The sequence below is a fragment of the Hyla sarda genome, chromosome 10, assembly GCF_029499605.1.
Source record: "Hyla sarda isolate aHylSar1 chromosome 10, aHylSar1.hap1, whole genome shotgun sequence".
NCBI classification, from domain to species: Eukaryota; Metazoa; Chordata; class Amphibia; order Anura; family Hylidae; genus Hyla; species Hyla sarda.
Window position 1 is genome coordinate 140,418,951 of NC_079198.1, and position 26,915 is coordinate 140,445,865.

Sequence of the window (26,915 nt, forward strand, 5' to 3'; positions counted from 1 at the left end):
CAGGGAAGTCCAAGGAGAATTTCAGAAGTGCAATTGGGGAGGACCAAAAGTTCAATCCTCTCGTGATGAGATCCGATGCACATTAGAAGGGGCTCCGTGCGGAAACGTATGGTACAGTCCAATCTTTCATTGTTTACACAATTGATGTAAAGGGGTCTGGCGAGACTGGTCACAGGGATGTTGAACCTGTTGACGAGGGAGGCCAAAATAAAATTTCCTGCAGATCCAGAGTCCAAGAAGGCCATAGTAGAGAAGGAGAAGGCAGAGGCAGACATCCGCACAGGCACAGTAAGACGTGGAGAAGCAGAGTAGACATCAAGGACTGTCTCACCTTTGTGCGGAGTCAGCGTACGTCTTTCCAGGCGGGGAGGACGGATAGGACAATCCCTCAGGAAGTGTTCGGTACTAGCACAGTACAGGCAAAGATTCTCCATGCGGCGTCGTGTCCTCTCTTGAGGTGTCAGGCGAGACCGGTCGACCTGCATAGCCTCCACGGCGGGAGGCACAGGAACGGATTGCAGGGGACCAGAGGAGAGAGGAGCCGAGGAGAAGAAACGCCTCGTGCGAACAGAGTCCATATCTTGGCGGAGCTCCTGACGCCTTTCGGAAAAACGCATGTCAATGCGGGTGGCAAGATGAATGAGTTCATGTAGATTAGCAGGGATTTCTCGTGCGGCCAGAACATCTTTAATGTTGCTGGATAGGCCTTTTTTAAAGGTCGCGCAGAGGGCCTCATTATTCCAGGATAATTCTGAAGCAAGAGTACGGAATTGTACAGCATACTCGCCAACGGAAGAATTACCCTGGACCAGGTTCAACAGGGCAGTCTCAGCAGAAGAGGCTCGGGCAGGTTCCTCAAAGACACTTCGGATTTCCGAGAAGAAGGAGTGTACAGAGGCAGTGACGGGGTCATTGCGGTCCCAGAGCGGTGTGGCCCAAGACAGGGCTTTTCCAGACAGAAGGCTGACTACGAAAGCCACCTTAGACCTTTCAGTGGGAAACTGGTCCGACATCATCTCCAGGTGCAGGGAACATTGGGAAAGAAAGCCACGGCAAAACTTAGAGTCCCCATCAAATTTATCCGGCAAGGATAGGCGTAGACCAGAAGCGGCCACTCGCTGCGGAGGAGGTGCAGGAGCTGGCGGAGGAGATGATTGCTGAAGCTGTGGTAGTAACTGCTGTAGCATAACGGTCAGTTGAGACAGCTGTTGGCCTTGTTGCGCTATCTGTTGTGACTGCTGGGCGACCACCGTGGTGAGGTCAGCGACAACTGGCAGAGGAACTTCAGCGGGATCCATGGCCGGATCTACTGTCACGATGCCGGCTGGCAGGTAGTGGATCCTCTGTGCCGGAGAGGGATTGGCGTGGACCGTGCTAGTGGATCGGTTCTAAGTCACTACTGGTTTTCACCAGAGCCCGCCGCAAAGCGGGATGGTCTTGCTGCGGCGGTAGTGACCAGGTCGTATCCACTAGCAACGGCTCACCTCTCTGGCTGCTGAAGATAGGCGCGGTACAAGGGAGTAGACAGAAGCAAGGTCGGACGTAGCAGAAGGTCGGGGCAGGCAGCAAGGATCGTAGTCAGGGGCAACGGCAGGAGGTCTGGAACACAGGCTAGGAACACACAAGGAAACGCTTTCACTGGCACGATGGCAACAAGATCCGGCAAGGAAGTGCAGGGGAAGTGAGGTGATATAGGGAAGTGCACAGGTGATCAGACTAATTTGGAACCACTGCGCCAATCAGCGGCGCAGTGGCCCTTTAAATCGCAAAGACCCGGCGCGCGCGTGCCCTAAGGAGCGGGGCCGCGCGCGCCGGGACAGGACCGACGGAGAGCGAGTCAGGTACGGGAGCCGGGGTGCGCATCGCGAGCGGGCGCTACCCGCATCGCGAATCGCATCCCGGCTGGAGGCGGTATCGCAGCGCCCCGGGTCAGTGGATCTGACCGGAGCGCTGCAGTGAGGAGAGTGTAGCGAGCGCTCCGGGGAGGAGCGGGGACCCGGAGCGCTCGGCGTAACAGGCTGCTTCTACTGCAGAGGGGCTGCTTCTACTACAGAGGGGCTGCTTCTACTACAGAGGGGCTGCTTCTACTACAGAGGGGCTGCTTCTACTACAGAGGGGCTGCTTCTACTGCAGAGGGGCTGCTTCTACTACAGAGGGGCTGCTTCTACTGCAGAGGGGCTGCTTCTACTACAGAGGGGCTGCTTCTACTACAGAGGGGCTGCTTCTACTACAGAGGGGCTGCTGCTACTGCAGAGGGGCTGCTGCTACTACAGAGGGGCTGCTGCTACTGCAGAGGGGCTGCTTCTAGTACAGAGGGGCTGCTTCTACTGCAGAGGGGCTGCTTGTACTGCAGAGGGGCTGCTTCTACTACAGAGGGGCTGCTTCTACTGCAGAGGGGCTGCTTCTACTGCAGAGGGGCTGCTGCTACTACAGAGGGGCTGCTTCTACTGCAGATGGGCTGCTTCTACTGCAGAGGGGCTGCTTCTACTACAGAGGGGCTGCTTCTACTACAGAGGGGCTGCTTCTACTGCAGAGGGGCTGCTGCTACTGCAGAGGGGCTGCTTCTACTACAGAGGGGCTGCTTCTACTGCAGAGGGGCTGCTTCTACTGCAGAGGGGCTGCTTCTACTACAGAGGGGCTGCTTCTACTACAGAGGGGCTGCTTCTACTGCAGAGGGGCTGCTTGTACTACAGAGGGGCTGCTTCTACTGCAGAGGGGCTGCTTCTACTACAGAGGGGCTGCTTCTACTACAGAGGGGCTGCTTCTACTGCAGAGGGGCTGCTTCTACTGCAGAGGGCTGCTTCTACTGCAGAGGGGCTGCTTCTACTACAGAGGGGCTGCTTCTACTACAGAGGGGCTGCTTCTAGTACAGAGGGGCTGCTTCTACTACAGAGGGGCTGCTTCTACTACAGAGGGGCTGCTTCTAGTACAGAGGGGCTGCTTCTACTACAGAGGGGCTGCTTCTACTACAGAGGGGCTGCTTGTACTGCAGAGGGGCTGCTTCTACTACAGAGGGGCTGCTTCTACTACAGAGGGGCTGCTTCTACTGCAGAGGGGCTGCTTCTACTACAGAGGGGCTGCTTGTACTGCAGAGGGGCTGCTTCTACTGCAGAGGGGCTGCTTCTACTGCAGAGGGGCTGCTTCTACTACAGAGGGGCTGCTTGTACTGCAGAGGGGCTGCTTCTACTGCAGAGGGGCTGCTTCTACTACAGAGGGGCTGCTTCTACTACAGAGGGGCTGCTTCTACTACAGAGGGGCTGCTTCTACTACAGAGGGGCTGCTGCTACTACTACCTAGAACATGGCTGTTGCTACCCACAAGGGGGGCTGATTTTACTACAGGGGCTGCAATTACTACAGAGGGGGATTCTTCAATTACAGGGGGCTGAAATGACTACAGCAGGGCTGCAGCTACTACTGGGGGACTTCTACAATTAAAGGGAGCTCATACCTACAGGGGGACTGAAACTACCTACAGGGGGGCTGCTACAACTACAAGGGTCTACTTCTACTACAGTCCTACAGGTGGGCTGCTGCTACTACTAGAGGCTGCTAACTACAGGGGGACTGCTGCTACCTTCAGAGCGGGCTGCTACTACCTACTGGGGTGCTGCTACATCTTTATGTCTATTTATTTCTATGTACTTCTTTATCTTTATATATGTGCTTGTCTTTTGGCTCTATGTGGACCTTTAGGGAAAAAGAAGCATTAGTGATTGCGTACAAAAATCACGTAGTTTCAGGATATAAAACAGTTTAGGACGGAGCACATTATCTTTTGCCACTTTTTAAATACTCCTTTAATTAAAAAACTGGACCGGGCCGTGTAAGGTTGGTGGACATTCCAATGGAGGTGAAAGGGTAAATGCAAAGTGATGGCTGATTCTTTATAATGTGCGGGAAGAGAGGTAAATAGATCGGTGGGGGGAGAATAATGTAAAACCCGGCACCTGAGTCATCTCTAGAAAGGAGAAGTGTTGGATTAGTCAAATCTGGTCAAGGAAAAACAGAAGCCTCTAAAACAAGGTGCACAAACTGCAATACAGGTTCTTCATCAGGAGCAGGGACGTGCACACACAGGCTCAAAAGGGGGCTTGAGCCCCTGCCCCTCTAATTAAGAGTATGAGTCCGCCCCATTCAAATTTGCAGCAGGAAACATACTGTGAGTTCGCTATCAAATCTGCCCATGTGTATGAGCCCCCAGCTCTATTTGTATACTGCTGCTATCTCTATGGGATCTGGATATATAGTAGTTATACATCTCCCCTCCAGCTCTATTTGTATACTGCTGCTATCTCTATGGGATCTGGATATATAGTAGTTATACACCTCCCCTCCAGCTCTATCTGTATACTGCTGCTATCTCTATGGGATCTGGATATATAGCAGTTATACACCTCATCCAGCTCTATCTGTATACTGCTGCTATCTCTATGGGATCTGGATATATAGTTAGTTATACACCTCCCCTCCAGCTCTACTTGTATGCTGCTGCTATCTCTATGGGATCAGGATATATAGCAGTTATACACCTCCTCCAGCTCTATCTGTATACTGCTGCTATCTCTATGGGATCTGGATATATAGTTAGTTATACACCTCCCCTCCAGCTCTACTTGTATGCTGCTGCTATCTCTATGGGATCAGGATATATAGTAGTTATACATCTCCGTCCAGCTCTGTCTGTATACTGCTGCTATCTCTATGGGATCAGGATATATAGTAGTTATACATCTCCCCTCCAGCTCTATCTGTATGCTGCTGCTATCTCTATGGGATCAGGATATATAGTAGTTATACCCTCCCCTCCAGCTCTATCTGTATACTGCTGCCATCTCTATGGGATCAGGATATATAGTAGTTATACATCTCCCCTCCAGCTCTATCTGTATACTGCCGCTATCTCTATGGGATCAAGATATATAGTAGTTATATACCTACCCTCCAGCTCTGTCTATATACTGCTGCTATCTCTATGGGATCAGGATATATAGTGGTTATATACCTCCATCCCAGATCTATCTGTATACTGCTGCTATCTCCATGGGATCAGGATATATAGTGGTTATTCACCTCCCTCCAGCTCTATCTGTATACTGCTGCTGCTATCTCTATGGATCAGGATATATAGTAGTTATACACCTTCCCTCCAGCTCTATCTGTATACTGCTGCTATCTCTATGGGATAAGGATATATAGTGGTTATTCACCTCCCTCCAGCTCTATCTGTATACTGCTGCTGCTATCTCTATGGGATCAGGATATATAGTAGTTATTAACCTCCCTCCTGCTCTATCTGTATACTGCTGCTGCTATCTCTATGGATCAGGATATATAGTAGTTATACACCTTCCCTCCAGCTCTGTCTATATACTGCTGCTATCTCTATGGGATCAGGATATATAGTGGTTATATACCTGCATCCCAGATTTATCTGTATATTGCTGCTATCTCCATGGGATCAGGATATATAGTGGTTATTCACCTCCCTCCAGCTCTATCTGTATACTGCTGCTGCTATCTCTATGGATCAGGATATATAGTAGTTATACACCTCCCCTCCAGCTCTATCTGTATACTGCTGCTATCTCTATGGGATAAGGATATATAGTGGTTATTCACCTCCCTCCAGCTCTATCTGTATACTGCTGCTGCTATCTCTATGGGATCAGGATATAAAGTAGTTATTAACCTCCCTTCTGCTCTATCTGTATACTGCTGCTGTTATCTCTATGGATCAGGATATATAGTAGTTATACACCTTCCCTCCAGCTCTATCTGTATACTGCTGATATTTCTATGGGATCAGGATATATAGTGGTTATATACCTCCATCCCAGATCTATCTGTATACTGCTGCTATCTCTATGGGATCAGGATATATAGTGGTTATACACCTTTCCTCCAGCTTTAGTAGCTATACCCCTCCCCTAAAGCTGCATTCATCATTTAAAAATTGTGCTATTTTACCACAATTTAGAAAATCATAGCAAAAAATGCAGGTGTGAACTTAGCATAAAGACTTTGTGACTCTAGGGCAAATCACTTTCCCCTCGTGGCAATATTTAAAAAACAAACTTTTAATAGGAAAATACATCCAAACTGCACATAATGTGAACTGACCCCAACCCACTGATCCATCTTATCAGTTCAGCTGGGTGACCTCCAGCACCAGCAGCCAAATAAGATAGCCAGGTGCAGTGATAAGACTCCACCCCCTCTCTCTGTAAAGCCAGTGGATTCATGGGAAATGTAGGCAACATTAGAAAATTATTTCAGTGATGGAATTAATAAGGCTATAAACCCTATGCCTGCCACATTACCTAAAAAAAGGTAAGCACAAGGCATATACAAGAACCTCTACATTATTCTGTAATAATAATCGATGCTGCACTATATAAAGGACAAATATCTCATGGAGTTTCCAGAACTGAGACATCAGCTTCTTCTTTCCATCTATTTTGTAATATGTGGGGGATACATTTTTTAGACCTTGTTTTGCCATTAAAGGGCTACTCTGGGGGAAAAAAAAAATTTCTAATCAACTGGCTCCAGAAAGTTAAACAGATTTGTAAATTACTTCTATATAAAAATCTTAACCCTTCCCGTACTTATCAGCTGCTGTATACTACAGAGAAAGTTGTGTAATTCTTTCCAGTCTGAGCACAGTGCTCTCTGCTGACACCTCTGTCCATGTCAGGAACTGTCCGGAGTAGGAGCAAATCCCCATAGCAAATCTCTCCTGCTCCGGACAGTTCCTGACACGGACAGAGGTGGCAGCAGAGAGCACTGTGGTCAGACTGGAAAGAACCACACAACTTCCTGTTGAGCATACAGCAGCTGATAAGTACTGGAAGGATTAAGATTTTTATATAGAAGTAATTTACAAATCTGTATAACTTTTTGTCAACAGTCGATTTAAAAAAATTTGTTTTCCACCGGAGTAGCCCTTTAAGGCTGCGTTCATACGGCCATCTAGACCTGTCCCGTTCTTCTCCTGTCAAAAAATAAAAAAAGGACTTAAAAAAAACAGACAATAAGGGATGCAAACGGATGTTATCCGTTTGGATCCATTTTTGTTCAGTTAATAAATTTTTTTTTGTTCCGAGCACGAAGTAAAAACGGATCAAAAAACGGATTGAAAAAACGGACGCAAACTGATGACATTAAAGGTTCGTCCGTTTTCCCATAGACTTCAATGTTAAATTTACTGTATCCGTTTTTTTGTTTTTTTTTTGCCGGAAGAAAAAATACTGCATGTGCCGTTTTTTCTGCCGTAAAAAAAACCCGCAGACGGGTACAAACGGATGTAAACAGTTTGTAAAAAAATCCCGTTGACATGAATGAGATTTTATTAAAACCGTTTTTAATCCGTTTACAGCCTGCAAGAACGGAACCGAAACGGGGATAAAAAAAAACGGGGACAGACGGCCGTGTGAACGCACCCTAAGGGGTTATCAGCACCACTCCTGTCCTCAGGTTGTGTGTGGTATTGCAGCTCAGTGCCATTGAAGTGTATGGAGCCAAGTTGTAATACCACACATAACCTGAGCACAGGGTGGCGCTGTTTTTTGAAGAAATTAGCTCTGTTTTTCTAATCCTGGATAATCTTTTTAAATATATGCAGCCAAACAAAATGTATTACTAAATGTGGGTAATGTATGTAAAATGTGTGTGAATTTCCCCAAAAATTCCTTGGAAGATTGACATTTTAGTTTTACCTCTTCATTTAGGACCTCGCTCTCCACATGTCGGAGGTTGTTCTTCGCCTGTACGTACATCTCCGATGTGTGTTGTCCCTCCGGAGGACTTGGCGCAGGATAACATGGGGGTGGCGGGAGCGAAGTATCAGGGGGCGGTGGAGGAGGTGGCGGGAAGGCCGGAGGAGGTGGCGGAGGGTTGGTGGTTGGATCCGTTTTCTTATTGCCACTGGGATCTACCTCAGGATTCAACATGTCCATGTAGGTCTGCATATCCGTCATGGCGGCTTCGGGAGGCCCTAAAGGGGAAGAAAATATTAAAAATACATAAAAACGAAAGTGTCGTCAGATAAGAACCACACGGCTCATCTAGTCCGCCCAATACTGGGTCTACATATAAAGAGGAACCACCCAAATACAGTCCTAAGACAGTCCTTCCCAACCAGGGTGCCTCCAGCTGTGGCAAAACCTACAACTCCCAGCATGCTCGGACAGCCAAAGGCTGTCCGAGCATGCTGGGAGTTGTAGTTTTGCCACAGCTGGAGGCACCCTGGTTGGGAAGGACTGACGTAAGGAGTAAAAGCACTTAAATGGGTACTCCGGTGGAAAACTTTTTCATTTTATTTTTTTTTAATATCAACTGGTGCCAGAAAGTTAAACAGATTTGTAAATGACTTCTATTAAAAAATATTAATCCTTCCAGTACTTATTAGCTGCTGAATACTACAGGGGAAATTCTTTTCTTTTTGGAACACAGAGCTCTCTGCTGACATCACGAGCACAGTGTTCTCTGCTGACATCTCTGTTCATTTTAGGAAATGTCCAGAGCAGCATATGTTTGTTATGGGGATTTTCTCCTACTCTGGACGGTTCCTAAAATGGACAGAGATGTCAGCAGAGAGCACTGTGCTCGTGATGTCAGGAGAGAGCTCTGTGTTCCAAAAAGAAAAGAATTTCCCCTGTAGTATTCAGCAGCAAATAAGTACTGGAAGGATTAAAGGGGTACTCCGGTGAAAACCTTTTTTCTCTTAAATCAACTGGTGGCAGAAAGTTAAACATATTTGTAAATTACTTCTATTAAAAAATCTTAATCCTTCCTGTACTTATTAGCTGCTGAATACTACAGAGGAAATTCTTTATCTTTTTGGAATGCTCTCTGATGACATCACGATGAATGCTCTCTGATGACGTTATTATAATAATAATAATAACAACGCTTTATTTATTGTTGTCCTTAGTGGGATTTGAACCCAAGTCCCCAGCACTACAAGGCAGCGGTGCTAACCACTGAGCCATCATGCTGCCCTTAGCATACATCTGCTATGCATGGTTGCTAAAATGGACAGAGATGTCAGCAGAGAGCACTGTGTTCATGATGTCATCAGTGTTCCAAAAAGAAAGGAATTTCCTCTGTAGTATTCAGCAGCTAATAAGTACTGGAAGGATTAAGATTTATTAATAGAAGTAATTTACAAATATGTTTAACTTTCTGCCACCAGTTGATTTAAAAGAAAAAAGGTTTTCACCGGAGTACCCCTTTAAGATTTTTCAATAGAAGTAATTTACAAATCTGTTTAACTTTCTGGCACCAGTTGATATAAAATAAATAAATAAATAAAGTTTTCCACCGGAGTACCCCTTTAAAAAAGCTCAGGGTTTTCTATTACCCATATCATGCACACTCACCATCACCAGTCGTACGGTGCCATCTGTTTTATTCCATTACTGTAATTGGGTCATGTTGTTGCCAGCCTGACCAGCAGAAAATCACAATGCTTAAAGGAAATCTGTCACTGCATTAACCCGCACTAACCAGTACTAGCTGTAGGTGACACTGATTAAAATGATACCTGCTGTGTCCGGATCCGTTACTGCGTTCGGGAGATATCTTTGTTTTACTGAATATGCAAATGAGCAGTCTGGGGCATGGGCGGAGCTATGATCCCTGCCTCAGGCACAGTGACGTCAGCGCTCAGCCCGGCTTATTAATATCTACTTCATTCCTTCCTCTGTCTTAGTGCTTACTGCACAATGCAAAACTACAACTCCCAGCATGCCTGCTGGTTCGTGCGGGTGAATGTAGTGACAGATTTCTTTTAATGTGTCAGTCCTGGGTCAGCTGACTTCCTGTGAACTGCAGGATGACAGTATCACCTCTTAGATCCCTCCTATAAGACCCCCCTAGCTCTATCTGTATACTGCTGCTGCTATCTCTATGTGATCAGGATATACAGCAGTTATACATCTCTCCTCTAGCTCTATTTCTATGGGATCAGGATATATAGTAGTTATGCATCTCCCCTCCAGCTCTATCTGTATACTGCTGCTATCTCTATGGGATCAGGATATATAGTGGTTATGCATCTCCCCTCCAGCTCTATCTGTATACTGCTGCTATCTCTATGGGATCAGGATATATAGTAGTTATGCACCTCCCCTCCAGCTCTATCTGTATACTGCTGCTATCTCTATGGGATCAGGATATATAATTGATGTACACCTCTCCTCCTGCTCTATCTGTTTACTTCTGCAATCTCTATGGGATCAGGATATATAGTAGTTATACACCTCCCCTCCAGATCTATCTGTATACTGCTGCTATCTCTATGGGATCAGGATATATAGTAGTTATACACCTCCCCTCCAGCTCTATCTGTATACTGCTGCTATCTCTATGGGATCAGGATATATAGTAGTCATACACCTCCCCTCCATCTCTCTGTATACTGCTGCTATCTCTATGGGATCAGGATATATAGTTGATATACACCTACCCAGAGACTGTGTTCACACATTTCGTCTTTTGGTGTGTTCTATCTATTTTGGCATGATTTTACAAAAATTGCAGAAAAAAAGTGCAAATCACGGCAAAAATAACCAAAAACAGTACAAAATTGTGTAAAAACAGCCCAAACACTAAAAGCCTAAAAACACAGCCCATAAAACACCTCAATTGTGATTATAGGTCAAAGTACATTCACCTCATTGCAATATTTCTCAAAAAAAAAAAAAAAAAAAAAACACTATGAAAAAGAAAAAGCATGAAAACTGCACATAATGTGAACTGACCCTAATCCACTATTGAGTTTCATAAATTCACCTGGGAGACCTCCAGCACTAGCAGCCTAATAAGATGATGAGGCGCAGTGATCAAACTCCACCCTCTCTCTCTCTGCAAAGCCAGAGGATTCATGGGAGATGTAGGCACCATTAGGAAATCATTTCAGTGACGGAATGGAATCCAGTATGGCTGAAAACGTTATACCTGCCACATAAGCTAATACAGGTAAGCAGTTGCTTTATCACACTGAACACGGGTGGCACAACAATGGAGGTACTGGGAGGACTGTGTAGGTACTGGGAGGACTGGGTAGGTGACGCTACCGATCCACAACCATTACCAGACCCCATTTTACACACAGTATATAAACATGGTCACCCAATATACATAGTTTTTTTTGCACACACTTTACTGGTGTCTACATGTAATAGTGACAGTGGGAGTTATGAGTGATCAGGATAGGCGGTGATAGTTCGCAATCTATAAGATCCCGCGCCGCCCTCCTGCAGCCTCGTCCTTGCGCTGGGTCTGGGATATTACAGCCCGAACAGAGATGAGCTGCAATACTATATCCAGTCTGGGGGTAAAGGGCGGCGCTAGAGACACAAAGAAGACATGAGACGTGTATAAAAGAACAAACCCACAACACATCATATGTTTCGCTCCCCGGCTTTGAATATTTCTTTTGAAACACAAAAGCGGAGGACGCGATAATCCTGGTAAGTAAATGAATTATCAAGTTGTTGTTTTACGTATAATACAAGTGAAACCTGAGGCGATAGCGGAGAAGGCGCGTGGGCGGATTAAAGTTTCCTAGAGGTGTATGTAACTAAGACGTCTTAATCTTTAGTATCGGGGGCGATGACATCATGGCCGTATTACACATGGACAATGGCATTTCTGTGGGTGTCTAATATTCATATCTATGATGTCATATGATACGTATGAGGTCGATGCTTTAGTTCAGTTTTTCCATCCGCAGGGCTTGTGTTATGCTGCGTTATACTTGGTAATGACAATGCTTTATGTAAAATAAAATCTACCGCGAAACTAAAAGAAAAAAATATATAAATAAAGAAATTATTTTTGGGGTGCAATAAAAAAAAAAAAAATGCTAATAATATTTTTTTTTTTTTGGGGGGGAGGTTGTTTTTATGTGGCGCACTTCACGGTAAGAAAAATTGCATGTTATCTTTAATCTGTAGGTCAGTGCGATTACAAAGATACTCCATTTATAAAGGTTTTGTTTTGATTGACTATTTTTAACATTTTTTACTTTTTTTAAAAGAAAATTCTGACCCCCATAATTTATAAAAATAATAATAATACAAATACCAACAACAACAATATATATTTTGTATTATTATGTTATTGGTACCATTTTGGTTTTGATGGGACTTTTTAATCACGTTAGAATTTCAGAATTTTGGTCGCATATATATATTTTTTTTTTCACAATTACGCTGTTCACTGTGAAGTTCCATTATTATTATACAAGGCAGACTGTACAAGAAGAGTAACAATCGGTGGCACTAAGTTAAGCAGGAGATCCCCAGACTCCATCTTAACCGATCGAGACTGAGGTCCTGATCAGACCACACAACCACTAATTAATCGCCATTCATCAATTCATCACAGCATCTACAGGGTTAAGTCCTGGACATCAGCACAATAGTTGGCATAAGCAGTGAGTCCTGGCTGCTAATAGCAGCTGGTACCCACTGTCTATGAAGCAAGTTCACACTGAAAACCTCCTTTAAAGAGTATCTGTCATGATAAACATTTTCTCCCTGCACTGTGGATGTTTACTTGACATGCTCAATAAAAGACATGAACAGTACAATGCTTTGTGTGTCATATGACTTATCACAATCCTCTCCCATTGTGTTAGTAATCAATGCAGACATCCAGGTCATTCCATAAGAACTGTATAAAGATTTCAGATTGCAAAACTACAACTCCCAGCATGCCCGGACAGCCTTTGGCCTGTATAGTAAAACAAAAATCAGCTCTAAGACTTGGCTAACAGGACATTTGAGGTTGTGTCGTGTCCCGGTACAGGACCTGGTCCTGTTCCTGTATAAAGTCCCCTCAGATAGAGTCCCTCCATTCCACAGGGCTCTCCTGCAGGGCTTACCCCTTGGTCGCCTCATATAAATGTATTTTTGTATAGTGTACAAATGTATAGGACCTACCCAGGTCACGTGGTATAGGATAATGGTTGTATAGATATTTAGGACCTTCCGGGGCCATGTAATAATGTCATGTGATGTACCCAGAGTTCTCTGGGTTCAGGACCTACAGGCTTTGCACCAATAGGCTTTAGTCCTGCCCCCTATTATATAAGGGGCTGTAGCTACTAAATTCGCTCTCTTGTTCCTGCTCTTAGTTCCGGACTATCAAGCACAATCATCATAACTTCATTCATCTCAACTAGGCCAAAGCCTAAAGAACCAGCAGCCACTAAAACCGTGAGTTATAAAGTTCAAACCTACAAATCCTGTGTGACTACTATTCTACTCAAATCTTATATTATTAGCACAGTGGCACAGTGGCCTGCTTAAAGCTAAAGACTACCAGTTCCAGCAAAGCCTGTGAGGAACCTGCATCACGGTTACCTCGAGAGACACTGTATACTTGTAAAGACTGCGTAAAAGTTCAAGTAAAAGTTTCCAGTTATCTCATAAATTCTGCTGTGGACATTTATTATTATTATCCGTTTATTATCCCTGCTGTTTGTGGGCCGGTTGGCGGCAGGACCTCCAATACTAAGCAAACCGCACCCTGGCGTCACGACAAATGAGGGTTAATACCACCAGACCCTGTAATATCATTGCAACATCCCAGACACCACAGTTGTGTCAAGAAAGCTGCTCTTGAGCGATATATTGTATAGATAATATAAATAAATTGTATAAATATATTTTTTATTTAATTTATTTATTTATGAATTTATTTCGTTTTTTTTTTTACTTATGTATGTATTTATTTGTTTAGTTAATTACTTATTTACTTATGCATGTATTTATTTAGTTATTTATTTATGTATTTATTTAGTTATTTATGTATTGATTTATTTATTTAGTTACTAATTTAGTTATTTATTTACTTATTTAGTTATTTGTTTAGTTAATTACTTATTTACTTATGTGTGGATTTATTTAGTTATTTATTTATGTATTTATTTAGTTACTAATTTAGTTACTTATTTATTTAGTTATTTATTTATTTACTTATTTATTTAGTTACTTATGTTTGTGTATTGTGGCTGAGATTCTACCATGAAAAAACATTCCTCAGAACTGTGAGAGAAAAGAGAAGCTTATTGTTCGTTTTACTGAACACAAATAAGTTCAATAAAAAACATTTAAATAAAAGGAAGTTCACGCGGAGAGAAGCCAAATCCCAGCTAGATGTAGAAAGAGCCCACACCGGTTCTGTACCGTAGTACTTTTCTTCATAGAGAACAGTATTATATTACTTTCTTCTACATAGTGGGCAGTATTATAATATATGAAAACTCAGCACATGTGTGTGTATATATGTGTATATGTGTGTGTGTGTATATATGTGTATATGTGTGTATATATATATATATATGTTTGTGTGTATATATGTGTATATATATGTGTATATGTGTGTATATGTGTGTATATATGTGTATATGTGTGTATATGTGTGTATATATGTGTATATGTGTGTATATATGTGTATATGTGTGTATATATGTGAGTATATATATGTGTATGTGTGTGTATATATATATATATATATATATATGTTTGTGTGTATATATGTGTATGTGTGTATATATGTGTATATAGGTGTATATATGTGTATATGTGTGTATATATGTGTATATGTGTATATATATGTGTATATATGTGTGTATATATGTGTATATATATGTGTATATGTGTGTATATAAGTGTATATGTGTGTATATATGTGTATATATGTGTGTATATGTGAGTATATATGTGTATATATGTGTATATGTGTGTATTTGTGTGTATATATGTAGAAAATGTATTCTTACCTGAAATTTTCTTTTCCTGTAGTCCGTAGGTGGCACGAATGGGTTAAGCCCTTCTGCTTACCCAGAAGGAAGAAACAAAAACTAGCAGTAAAAAGTGAGACAAGTTAATTAGTCAATTACCCAAAACGAGCACACCTGCCCGGAAGCCATAAACCTATCCCAAGAACCACAGACACTTGTATCTTATGCAGCAATAAACTTATTTAATGGGAGGGTATACTTGTGCCGCCTACGGACTACAGGAAAAGAAAATTTCAGGTAAGAATACATTTTCTACTTCCTGGTCGTCCTTAAGGCGGCACGAATGGGACATGCAAAGCAGTGCAAGAACGAACGGGAGGGACATCAATGGTTTATGGCACCTTGAAGAACTCTCGAGCCAAAGGCCGATCCCTCGGACGATGCTACATCGATCCTGTAGTGTCTTATGAACGTGTTCGGTGAAGCCCACGTAGCCGCTTTACAAATCTGGTCCATTGGAACATGATACTTCTCAGCCCAGGACGCAGCTGTAGATCTTGTGGAGTGAGCTCTTAAGAGAAGAGGGGACTCTTTATATTCCAAAAAATAACAATGCTTGATGGTGTCTCTTATCCATCTTGCTAGCAATGATTTGCTCCCTCTTTTCCCCTGGAACAAGGCTTCGGACTGTCTGAACTCTGAGGTTCTTTGTAGGTACATGGAGATGGTCCTTTTCACATCCAAGAGATGCAACTCGTCCTCGGACTCATCTTCAAACACAGGCAGTATGATTTCCTGATTAATATTAGCAGCCGTGGAGACTTTGGGAAGGAAACCCGGCATCGTTCTTAGCACAACTGCATCCGATAGTAACCTGAGATAGGGTTCTTTGGATGACAGAGCTTGAAGCTCACTGATTCTTTTGGCAGATGTAATTGCCACTAGGAAGATACACTTGAAAGTCAGGAACTTCAAAGAGGAATTCTCCAGAGGTTCAAAAGGAGGTGATGTCAGTCTCCTTAGAACCAAAGGCAGGTCCCAAGCTGGTAACGGGTTATGGAAGGATGGGCGCAGCTTGTTAATGGCTCTAAAAAATCTGCTGATGAGAGGTGTTCCTGCAAAAATTCCATTAAGGTAGGAGTTAATGGCGGTCAACTGCACCTTGAGTGTATTCGGCTTCAGACCCTTTTGGAAGCCTTCTTGTAAGAACTGCAACAGAGATGCCACTTGCTCTGGGGAGGATGACTTTCTGGTGCACCAAGCCGAGTAAAGAGACCACACTCTGCTGTAGACTTTGAGGGTAGCCGGCTTTCTAGAAGCTAGAAGGGTAGCAATGACCTCCTGAGACAGGCCTTGATCCGTTAAGGTTCTGAGTTCATGTTCCATGCCGCAAGCTGGAGTCTCCCGAGGTCTGGATGAAGCATCCCTGATTGGAGAAGTAAGTCCTTCTGGATGGGTATCTTCCAAACCTGATTCTTCGCCAGATTCAGTGCTAGCGGGAACCATGCCCTCCTGGGCCAAAATGGCAGGATCGCAACTGCTCTCACCTTCTCGTCCCGAATTTTTTGCAGCATTTTCGGGATCAATGGAATCGGGGGAAAGACATAGACGAAAAACTTCTCCCAGCTCATTGACAGAGCGTCTATCGCTAACGGATTCCCCACTCTGGACAGGGAGCAGAACTGGGGAAGCTTCTTGTTCTGGGAGTTGGCCATAACATCCAACTCTGGCAGGCCCCACATGGACGTGATCTTCTTGAAGACCAAAGGGTTCAACTCCCACTCTCCTGGGCAAATCGAGTTTCTGCTGAGCCAATCTGCTCTCACGTTGTCCACTCCCCTGATGTGGATGGCCGACAGGGAAAAGAGATTCTCTTCTGCCCAGAGCATGATGCGGGCACACTCCTTCTGCATGGAGGGGCTTCGTGTTCCCCCCTGTTTGTTCAGGTAGAACACTGCTGCTAGGTTGTCTGACTGCACTTGAACAGCCCTGTGGAGAATCCTGGGTTTGAAGTGAATGAGTGCTTTCCTGATCGCTGTGAGCTCTTTCAAGTTCGAGGACATTCGTTGCTCCTTCTGTGACCAAGCTTCTTGCACCCAATGGTCCCCTACATGGGCACCCCAGGCTGAGCCTGAGGCATCCGAGATGAGGACCGTCTGAATCGGACTCTTGAGAGCTTTGCCCTGTAGGAAACGTTGTGGGTGCATCCACCAAAGGAGATCTTTCTTCACCCCAAGAGGAATCCTGATAGTCCTCTCCAGGGAGTCTCTGCTTTTGTCCCACTGGCTCAAAATGCAAGTCTGCCACATCCTGAAATGAGCCCTGGATCACGGAACGGCTTCCAGAGATGATGTCATCATTCCTAGCACCCTCATCGCTTTCCTTACTGAGCACTGATCTACTTGAAGGAGATCTTGCACCGCTTCTTGCAGATTGGTGGCCCTCTGATCTGAAAGGAACAACTTCATTCGAAGAGTGTCTATTGTAAATCCGAGATAAGAGATGACTGTAGAAGGGTTCAGAGAAGACTTTTTTACGTTCACTATGAACCCGTGGGCATCCAACATCTGTAGGGTCTTGTGAAGATGTTGCTTCAACACGCCTTCTGAGGGGGCTCTCGTCCAGATAGGGCGTCACGCATATCCCTTGGAGCCGCAGAGCTGCAGTCAGGACCACTACACCCTTGGTAAAAACGCGAGGTGCCGAGGTAATGCCGAATGGTAGGCATGTGAACTGGAGATGGAGTATCTGGTGATTGAACAGGAGAGCAATCCGTAGATATTTCCTGTGTGCTCTGAGAATAGGAATGTGCAGGTATGCGTCTTGAAGGTCAATTGACGCTAGGAAGTCTCCTTCTTCTACGTTTATTATGGCAGACCGGATTGACTCCATCCGGAACTTGCGCTTCACAAAAAACTGATTTAAATAGGATATTACTAGCCTCCATCCCCCTGAGGCCTTGGACACTGGAAATATTGGTGAGTAGAGACCTTGGAATCTTTCGTGATCTGGAACTCTTTCTAGAGCGTGCTTTCTTATAAACTCTTCCACCAACTCTAAAACCACTGGGTTGGAGGGCTTGTTGAGCATGAACTTCTGTGGTGGGAACGAACTCAGCTCTAGAGAATACCCTCTTGTGACGATGTCTGTCACCCAGGAGTCCGACGACGTCTTTTGACAGACCTGCGAAAAAACCCTCAGCCTGCCACCCACCAGAGGAGAAGAGCCGATGGCGTCATAATTCTTTAGGCTTGTTAAAAGCTTTTTTCTTGGCTGCTGCTGAATCTTGCCTTTTCTTATAGTTGGACTTTCTGGTCCGAAAGGAATAGCTCCTCTTTGGGGAGTATCTGGACCTCCCATAGAATGGCCTGCTGGACTTCTTTCTCTCTAATGGGAAGGCCGCGTCTTTCTCCTCATTGTAAGACTTCAGTATATCCTTTAGATGAGGGCCAAACATCGATGAAGGGTGGAAAGGCATGTTAACAAAGCTGAACTTAGATGACATGTCACCCGACCATTGCTATATCCAAAGCGCCCTCCTGGTCGCATTAGATAAAGCTAGGGATCGGGATGAAAATTTCAGTACATTCACAGGAGCATCACACAAATATTCTGCAGCGGCCTTCATCATATCGACTCCTTTTAATAGACAGTCTCTGCACACCCCCTCTTCTATATGCTGAGATAATTGACTCAGCCAGATCCTTAGAGCCCTAGCTACAGGAACAGAGGATGCCGCAATCTTGGAGGTAGAAGCTGCTGCTAGGTAATTCTTTTTAGCTAAGCTATCTGCCTTTCGCTCCAATGGGTCGGACAATCTGGAGGATTCGTCAGAAGGGAATAGTGACTTCTTGACCATTCTGGCAGCCGCCAAATCAAGTTTAGGTGGATTTTCCCATTCTGCGGAATTCTTGGGGTCCAACCGATAAGTGGTTTTAAAACGGGCCCCTGCATCAGATTTCCTATCAGGGTTGGCCCAATCTTTCTTGAACCAGTCATTCAGAATGGGGTGAGAAGGAAGTCTCATATCTGGAATCTGTGGAAAGTAATACAACTGATCCTTTTTAGGTTTAGCAGAGACATCTTTAGAAGACTCTATAGTGTCCTTTACTGCAGACAATAACTTGGGAAATTTATCCTTGGGCAACAAGTACAGGTCGTCATCCAAATCGTCAAACACTATCTCCGGACTGGATGAGGAGGTACTGCATTCCCCGGATGAGGAATCGGATGCAGCTGGGGAAACATCCCTATCATCTCTCTTCCTTTTCTTGGGCAGCAAGGACTCTTTAATCTCTTTAAAGGTATTGTTACGCCTAGCGCTCCGGGTCCCCGCTCCTCCCCGGAGCGCTCACGGCGTCTTTCTCCCTGCAGCGCCCCGGTCAGTCCCGCTGACCGGGAGCGCTGCACTGTCTTGGCCGTTGGGGATGCGATTCGCACAGCGGGACGCGCCCGCTCGCGAATCGCATCCCAGGTCACTTACCCGTCCCGGTCCCCTGCTGTCATGTGCTGGCGCGCGCGGCTCCGCTCTCTAGGGCGCGCGCGCGCCAGCTCTCTGAGACTTAAAGGGCCAGTGCACCAATGATTGGTGCCTGGCCCAATTAGCTTAATTGGCTTCCACCTGCTCCCTGGCTATATCTGATCTCCTCCCATGCACTCCCTTGCCGGATCTTGTTGCCTTGTGCCAGTGAAAGCGTTTAGTGTGTCCAAAGCCTGTGTACCTGAACTTCTGCTACCCATCCTGACTACGAACCTTGCCGCCTGCCCCCGACCTTCTGCTACGTCTGACCTTGCCTCTGCCTAGTCCTTCTGTCCCACGCCTTCTCAGCAGTCAGCGAGGTAGAGCCGTTGCTAGTGGATACGACCTGGTTGCTACTGCCGCAGCAAGACCATCCCGCTTTGCGGCGGGCTCTGGTGAAAACCAGTAGCCTCTTAGAACCGGTCCACTAGCACGGTCCACGCCAATCCCTCGCTGACACAGAGGATCCACTACCTGGAAGCCGAATCGTGACAGTAGATCCGGCCATGGATCCCGCTGAGGTGCCGCTGCCAAGTCTCGCTGATCTTCCCACGGTGGTCGCTCAGCAATCGCAGCAGATTGCCCAACAAGGACAGCAGCTGTCGCAGTTGACCGCCATGTTACAGCAACTTCTGCCTCTGCTACAGCAGCAACCATCTCCTCCGCCAGCTCCTGCACCTCCTCCGCAGCGAGTGGCCGCTCCTAACCTCCGCTTGTCCCTGCCGGACAAATTTGATGGGGACTCTAAACTCTGCCGTGGATTTTTGTCTCAATGTTCCCTGCATATGGAGATGTTGTCGGACTTGTTTCCTTCAGAACGGTCTAAGGTGGTGTTTGTAGTAAGCCTTCTTTCAGGAAAGGCCTTGTCTTGGGCCACACCGCTCTGGGACCGCAATGATCCTGCCACAGCCACAGTCCAGGCCTTCTTCACTGAACTCCGGAGTGTCTTCGAGGAGCCAGCCCGAGCTTCTTCTGCCGAGACTGCCCTGTTGAACCTGGTCCAGGGTAATTCTTCAGTGGGCGAGTACGCCATCCAATTTCGTACTCTTGCTTCCGAGTTATCATGGAATAACGAGGCTCTCTGCGCGACCTTTAAAAAAGGCCTATCCAGTCGCATCAAGGATGTGCTGGCCGCACGAGAGATTCCTGCCAATCTGCAAGAACTCATCCATCTAGCTACCCGCATTGACATGCGTTTTTCTGAGCGACACCAAGAGCTCCGCCAGGAAAAAGACTTAGATCTCTGGGCACCTCTCCCACAGTATCCGTTGCAATCTACGCCTGGGCCTCCCGCCGAGGAGGCCATGCAAGTGGATAAGTCTCGCCTGACCCAGGAAGAGAGGACTCGCCGTAGGGAAGAAAATCTCTGTCTTTACTGTGCCAGTACCGAGCATTTCTTGGTGGATTGCCCTATCCGTCCTCCACGCCTGGGAAACGCACGCACGCACCCAGCTCACGTGGGTGTGGCGTCTCTTGGTTCCAAGTCTGCTCCTCCACGTCTCACGGTACCCGTGCGGATTTCTTCTTCATCCAACTCCTCCCTCTCAGCCGTGGCCTGCTTGGACTCCGGTGCCTCTGGAAATTTTATTTTGGAGTCATTTGTTAATAAATTCAGCATCCCGGTGACCCGTCTCGTCAAGCCGCTCTACATTTCCGCGGTCAACGGAGCCAGATTGGACTGCACCGTGCGTTACCGCACAGAGCCCCTCCTCATGTCTATTGGACCCCACCTTGAGAGGATTGAGTTCTTCATTCTCCCCAACTGTACCTCTGAGGTCCTCCTCGGTCTGCCTTGGCTCCGGCTTCATTCCCCCACCATTGATTGGACCACCGGGGAGATCAGGAACTGGGACTCTGCCTGCCACAGGAAGTGCCTCTCCCCCCCTCCCAGTCCCGTCAGGCAAGCCTCTGTGCCTCCCCATGGCCCCCGTCCTGGTGTCACACTGCCCCGTGCCAGGTCTCGCCCTCTGCCCTCCCTCCCCATTCCCACTCCTGCTGTACTGCCTGCCGTTGAGGAAACCCTCCATTCTTTCCCGGTGTCCTCATCCCAGGGGAGGCAGTTACCGGACAAAGAGAAGGGGAGACCTAAGGGGGGGGGGGTACTGTTACGCCTAGCGCTCCGGGTCCCCGCTCCTCCCCGGAGCGCTCACGGCGTCTTTCTCCCTGCAGCGCCCCGGTCAGTCCCGCTGACCGGGAGCGCTGCACTGTCTTGGCCGTTGGGGATGCGATTCGCACAGCGGGACGCGCCCGCTCGCGAATCGCATCCCAGGTCACTTACCCGTCCCGGTCCCCTGCTGTCATGTGCTGGCGCGCGCGGCTCCGCTCTCTAGGGCGCGCGCGCGCCAGCTCTCTGAGACTTAAAGGGCCAGTGCACCAATGATTGGTGCCTGGCCCAATTAGCTTAATTGGCTTCCACCTGCTCCCTGGCTATATCTGATCTCCTCCCATGCACTCCCTTGCCGGATCTTGTTGCCTTGTGCCAGTGAAAGCGTTTAGTGTGTCCAAAGCCTGTGTTACCTGAACTTCTGCTATCCATCCTGACTACGAACCTTGCCGCCTGCCCCGACCTTCTGCCACATCTGACCTTGCCTCTGCCTAGTCCTTCTGTCCCACGCCTTCTCAGCAGTCAGCGAGGTTGAGCCGTTGCTAGTGGATACGACCTGGTTGCTACTGCCGCAGCAAGACCATCCCGCTTTGCGGCGGGCTCTGGTGAAAACCAGTAGCCTCTTAGAACCGGGCCACTAGCACGGTCCACGCCAATCCCTCGCTGACACAGAGGATCCACTACCTGGAAGCCGAATCGTGACAGGTATTACACATTTCCCCTTTGAACCATGATAGGAAAGAACTGGTCTGCATGTTATCAGATGGATTCAGACAGGATTCACAAGTATCCCGAGCATTGGATTCTGGTAGGGGCTGATCACATTTGTTGCACACGTTGTGTCTAGATTTTCTCTTTGCCTTTCCAGAAGGAGCCATTTGGGAAAACAAGAGAAAACAGAAGAGCCCCCACTTATGAAATACATGCACTTAATTTCATGGAGAAAAAGTGACCAACATCTTTCCTACCTCTGACCGGCCAAGGGATCTGCTGCCTAGGCTGAGTGCAGCCATTTGCAGATCCCACCGGTCAGAAATACCTGGAGATCGGAACCGGAAGTGACGCAGCGGAAGTGGGGCAAAGCAATGGGACTCCCAGTCATCAGCCAAGGCCGCCATATTAGAGTCCCCTTCTATCTATACAAACAGTAAGGAGTGGAAGGGAGCAGCCTAGAAGTCCTTCCCCCGGCGTCCAAACCCACAAACAAGGTAACAAATGCCTCTCCGGCACTTACTGTTCGTGGGTCCTTCACTTATGGGTCCCCGACGCGAAAGCCGGAACTTCCGGAAGTGCGTCATGCGCCTGCGCAGTCCTCCCCGGCGACTTCCGGCGCTGCGGAGCGCTGACATCCCCGGCATCCATTCGTCATTATCGCAGCGCGAGGACATATGGCGGCCTTAGGAAGAAGTCCTAAACTGCCGGGCCAGGGAATGTCGGGGGTGCAGGCTGAGGGACCGGGGATAGCACCCAGTATACGGCCGCCCCTGAGCTCAGGAACCCAGAAGCCCCGGGTATGAGCCACTTGCGTCTTCTTCCAGGTGAGAAGAAAAAAAGAAATACAAGTGTCTGTGGTTCTTGGGATAGGTTTATGGCTTCCGGGCAGGTGTGCTCGTTTTGGGTAATTGACTAATTAACTTGTCTCACTTTTTACTGCTAGTTTTTGTTTCTTCCTTCCGGGTAAGCAGAAGGGCTTAACCCATTCGTGCCACCTTAAGGACGACCAGGAAGTGTGTATATATATATATATATATATATATATGTAAATGTGTGTATATATATGTGTGTATATATGTGTGCATATGTGAGTATATATGTGTATATGAGTGTATATATGTATGTACGGTATATATGTATATATGTGTGTGTATATATATATATATATATATATGTGTGTATATATGTGAGTATATATGTGTTTATGTGTATATGAGTGTATATATGTATGTACGGTATATATGTGTATATGTGTGTATATGTGTGTATATATATATATATATATGTGTGTATATATGTGAGTATATATGTGTATATGTGTGTATATATGTGTATATGTAGGATTCAGCATCATTTCCCAATGGCTACAGATATTTTCATTATACTGTGTATACATCTTACTAATATGTCAAATAAAAATATATTTTTTATACATAGATGTCAAAACATAAAGATAAATAACGGAGCACTCACCCGGCCAAACGTCCCAGGCTGTCAGGCTGTCACAGACATGTAGTCATATCTTGGCAGGGAGGCAGTGGATGGTCCAGGGGGGAGCTCAGACGCCAGCCAAGGATTGTATCATGCCACTTGGCGCTTCATCAGGCCGCACAACGTGGCGGGATACGGTCCGGTGACAGCCTGTCAGCCTGGGATGTTTGGCCGGGTGAGTGCTCCTTTATTTATCTTTATGCTTTGATAATCACTGGAGTTACTTTTTTCCTCGTGACCACCTCCCAAGATCCCGGTTCATAAATCAACGCGTCCTATTAAAGGGGTACTCCGCTGGAAAACATTTTTTTTTTTTTTAAATTAACTGGTGCCAGAAAGTTAAACTGATTTGTAAATTACTTCGATTACAAAATCCTTTAGTACTTCTAAGCTTCTGTATGATCCACAGGAAGTTCTTTTCTTTTTTAATTTCCATTCTGTCTGACCACAGTGCTCTCTGCTGACACCTCTGTCCATTTTAGGAACTGTGCAGAGAAGGATCAAATCCCCATAGCAAACCTATCCTGCTCTGGACAGTTCATGACATGGACAGAGGTGTCAGCAGAGAGCACTGTGGTCAGACAGAATGGAAATTCAAAAAGAAAAGAACTTCCTGTGGAGCATATAGCAGCTTATAAGTACTGGAAGGATTAAGATTTTTTAATAGAAGTAATTTACACATCTTTTAAATTTTCTGTCATCAGTTGATTAAGAAAAATGTTTTTCAGTGGAGTACCCCTTTAATCCCCACTCGGCAAGCAAGGACAGTCACATGTATCAGTGCCGATTCGCAATCAGTTTTTTTCTGTCTTGGTGTGGTGTAAAAAAATATTAGAGTTTAGGGGCAAGGAGGTAGGTAAGGTACTGTGTAGGACTTGTAGTCCTGGTGGGTGCTCAGCTCCAGGGGACTCAACCCAACATCCCAAAATCTACACAATGAAAGAGAATGAAGCGGCGCGCCAAAGGATTCAATCCAAATTGGTGTTGTATTCACCCATCATGAAACGCTTGAAAAAAAGATCCGGATTGTGTATCGAAACGTTACGTCATGTACTGATGGGTGAATAAAACACCAATTTGGATTGAATCCTTTGGCGCGCCGCTTCATTCTCTTTCATTGTGTGGATTTTGGGACGTTGGGTCGAGTCCCCTGGAGCTGAGCACCCACCAGGACTACAAGTCCCTCACAGTGCCTTACCTACCTCCTTGCCCCTAAACTCTAATATATTTTTCACACCACATCAAGACAGAAAAAACTGATTGCGAATCGAATCATTGTATTGGAGTTTAGGGATGTCCCGATACTGACAATCCCTGCAGCCTGAGAGTAAAACAGCGGAGGCCGGACAGTTAAATCATACTTTACCTTCCTGTTGATACGGCACTATTTCAGTAGTTACAGTATGTTGTTGTACATAGATGGCAGTATTATAGTAGTTATATTCTTGTATATAGGAGCAGTATTATAGTAGTTATATTCTTGTATATAGGAGGCAGTATTATAGCAGTTATATTCTTGTATATAGGGAGCAGTATTATAGTAGTTATATTCTTGTATATAGGAGCAGTATTATAGTAGTTATATTCTTGTATATAGGAGCAGTATTATAGTAGTTATATTCTTGTATATAGGAGGCAGTATTATAGTAGTTATATTCTTGTATATAGGAGCAGTATTCTAGTAGTTATATTCTTGTATATAGGGAGCAGTATTCTAGTAGTTATATTCTTGTATATAGGGGGCAGTATTATAGTAGTTATATTCTTGCATATAGGAGCAGTATTGTAGTAGTTATATTCTTGTATATAGGAGCAGTATTATAGTAGTTATATTCTTGTATATAGGAGCAGTATTATAGTAATGATATTCTTGTATATAGGAGCAGTATTATAGTAGGTATATTCTTGTATATAGGAGCAGTATTATAGTAGTTATATTCTTGTGTATAGGAGCAGTATTATAGTAGTTATATTCTTGTATATAGGAGACAGTATTATAGTAGTTATATTCTTGTATATCGGAGCAGTATTATAGTAGTTATATTCTTGTATATAGGAGCAGTATTATAGTAGTCATATTCTTGTATATCGGAGCAGTATTATAGTAGTTATATTCTTGTATATAGAAGCAGTATTATAGTAGTTATATTCTTGTATATAGGAGCAGTATTATAGTAGTTATATTCTTGTATATCGGAGCAGTATTATAGTAGTTATATTCTTGTATATAGGAGCAGTATTATAGTAGTTATATTCTTGTATATAGGAGCAGTATTATAGTAGTTATATTCTTGTATATAGGAGCAGTATTATAGTAGTTATATTCTTGTATATAGGAGCAGTATTATAGTAGTTATATTCTTGTATATCGGAGCAGTATTATAGTAGTTATATTCTTGTATATAGGAGCAGTATTATAGTAGTTATATTCTTGTATATAGGAGCAGTATTATAGTAGATATATTCTTGTATATAGGAGAAGTATTATAGTAGTTATATTCTTGTATATAGGAGCAGTATTATAGTAGTTATATTCTTGTATATAGGAGCAGTATTATAGTAGTTATATTCTTGTATATAGGAGCAGTATTATAGTAGTTATATTCTTGTATATCGGAGCAGTATTATAGTAGTTATATTCTTGTATATAGGAGCAGTATTATAGTAGTTATATTCTTGTATATAGGAGCAGTATTATAGTAGTTATATTCTTGTATATAGGAGCAGTATTATAGTAGATATATTCTTGTATATAGGAGCAGTATTATAGTAGTTATATTCTTGTATATAGGAGAAGTATTATAGTAGCTATATTCTTGTATATAGGAGAAGTATTATAGTAGCTATATTCTTGTATATAGGAGCAGTATTATAGTAGTTATATTCTTGTATATAGGAGCAGTATTATAGTAGTTATATTCTTGTATATAGGAGAAGTATTATAGTGGTTATATTCTTATATATAGGAGCAGTATTATAGTAGTTATATTCTTGTATATAGGAGCAGTATTATAGTAGTTATATTCTTGTATATAGGAGCAGTATTATAGTAGTTATATTCTTGTATATAGGAGTAGTATTATAGTAGTTATATTCTTGTATATAGGAGCAGTATTATAGTAGTTATATTCTTGTATATAGGAGCAGTATTATAGTAGTTATATTCTTGTATATAGGAGTAGTATTATAGTAGATATATTCTTGTATATAGGAGCAGTATTATAGTAGTTATATTCTTGTATATAGGAGCAGTATTATAGTAGTTATATTCTTGTATATAGGAGCAGTATTATAGTAGTTATATTCTTGTATATAGGAGCAGTATTA

General features: G+C 44.6%; 1 protein-coding gene across 1 annotated transcript in view; it reads right to left on the reverse strand.

Annotated features, from left to right (window-relative positions):
- Nucleotides 1–26,915, reverse strand: part of ESPN (espin) — a 238,079-nt gene that overhangs the window by 121,943 nt on the left and 89,221 nt on the right. Inside the window, exon 7 of the mRNA XM_056541801.1 lies at nt 7,721–7,998. Coding sequence (XP_056397776.1) covers nt 7,721–7,998 — 278 coding nt within the window. The remainder of the gene's footprint in view (nt 1–7,720; nt 7,999–26,915) is intronic.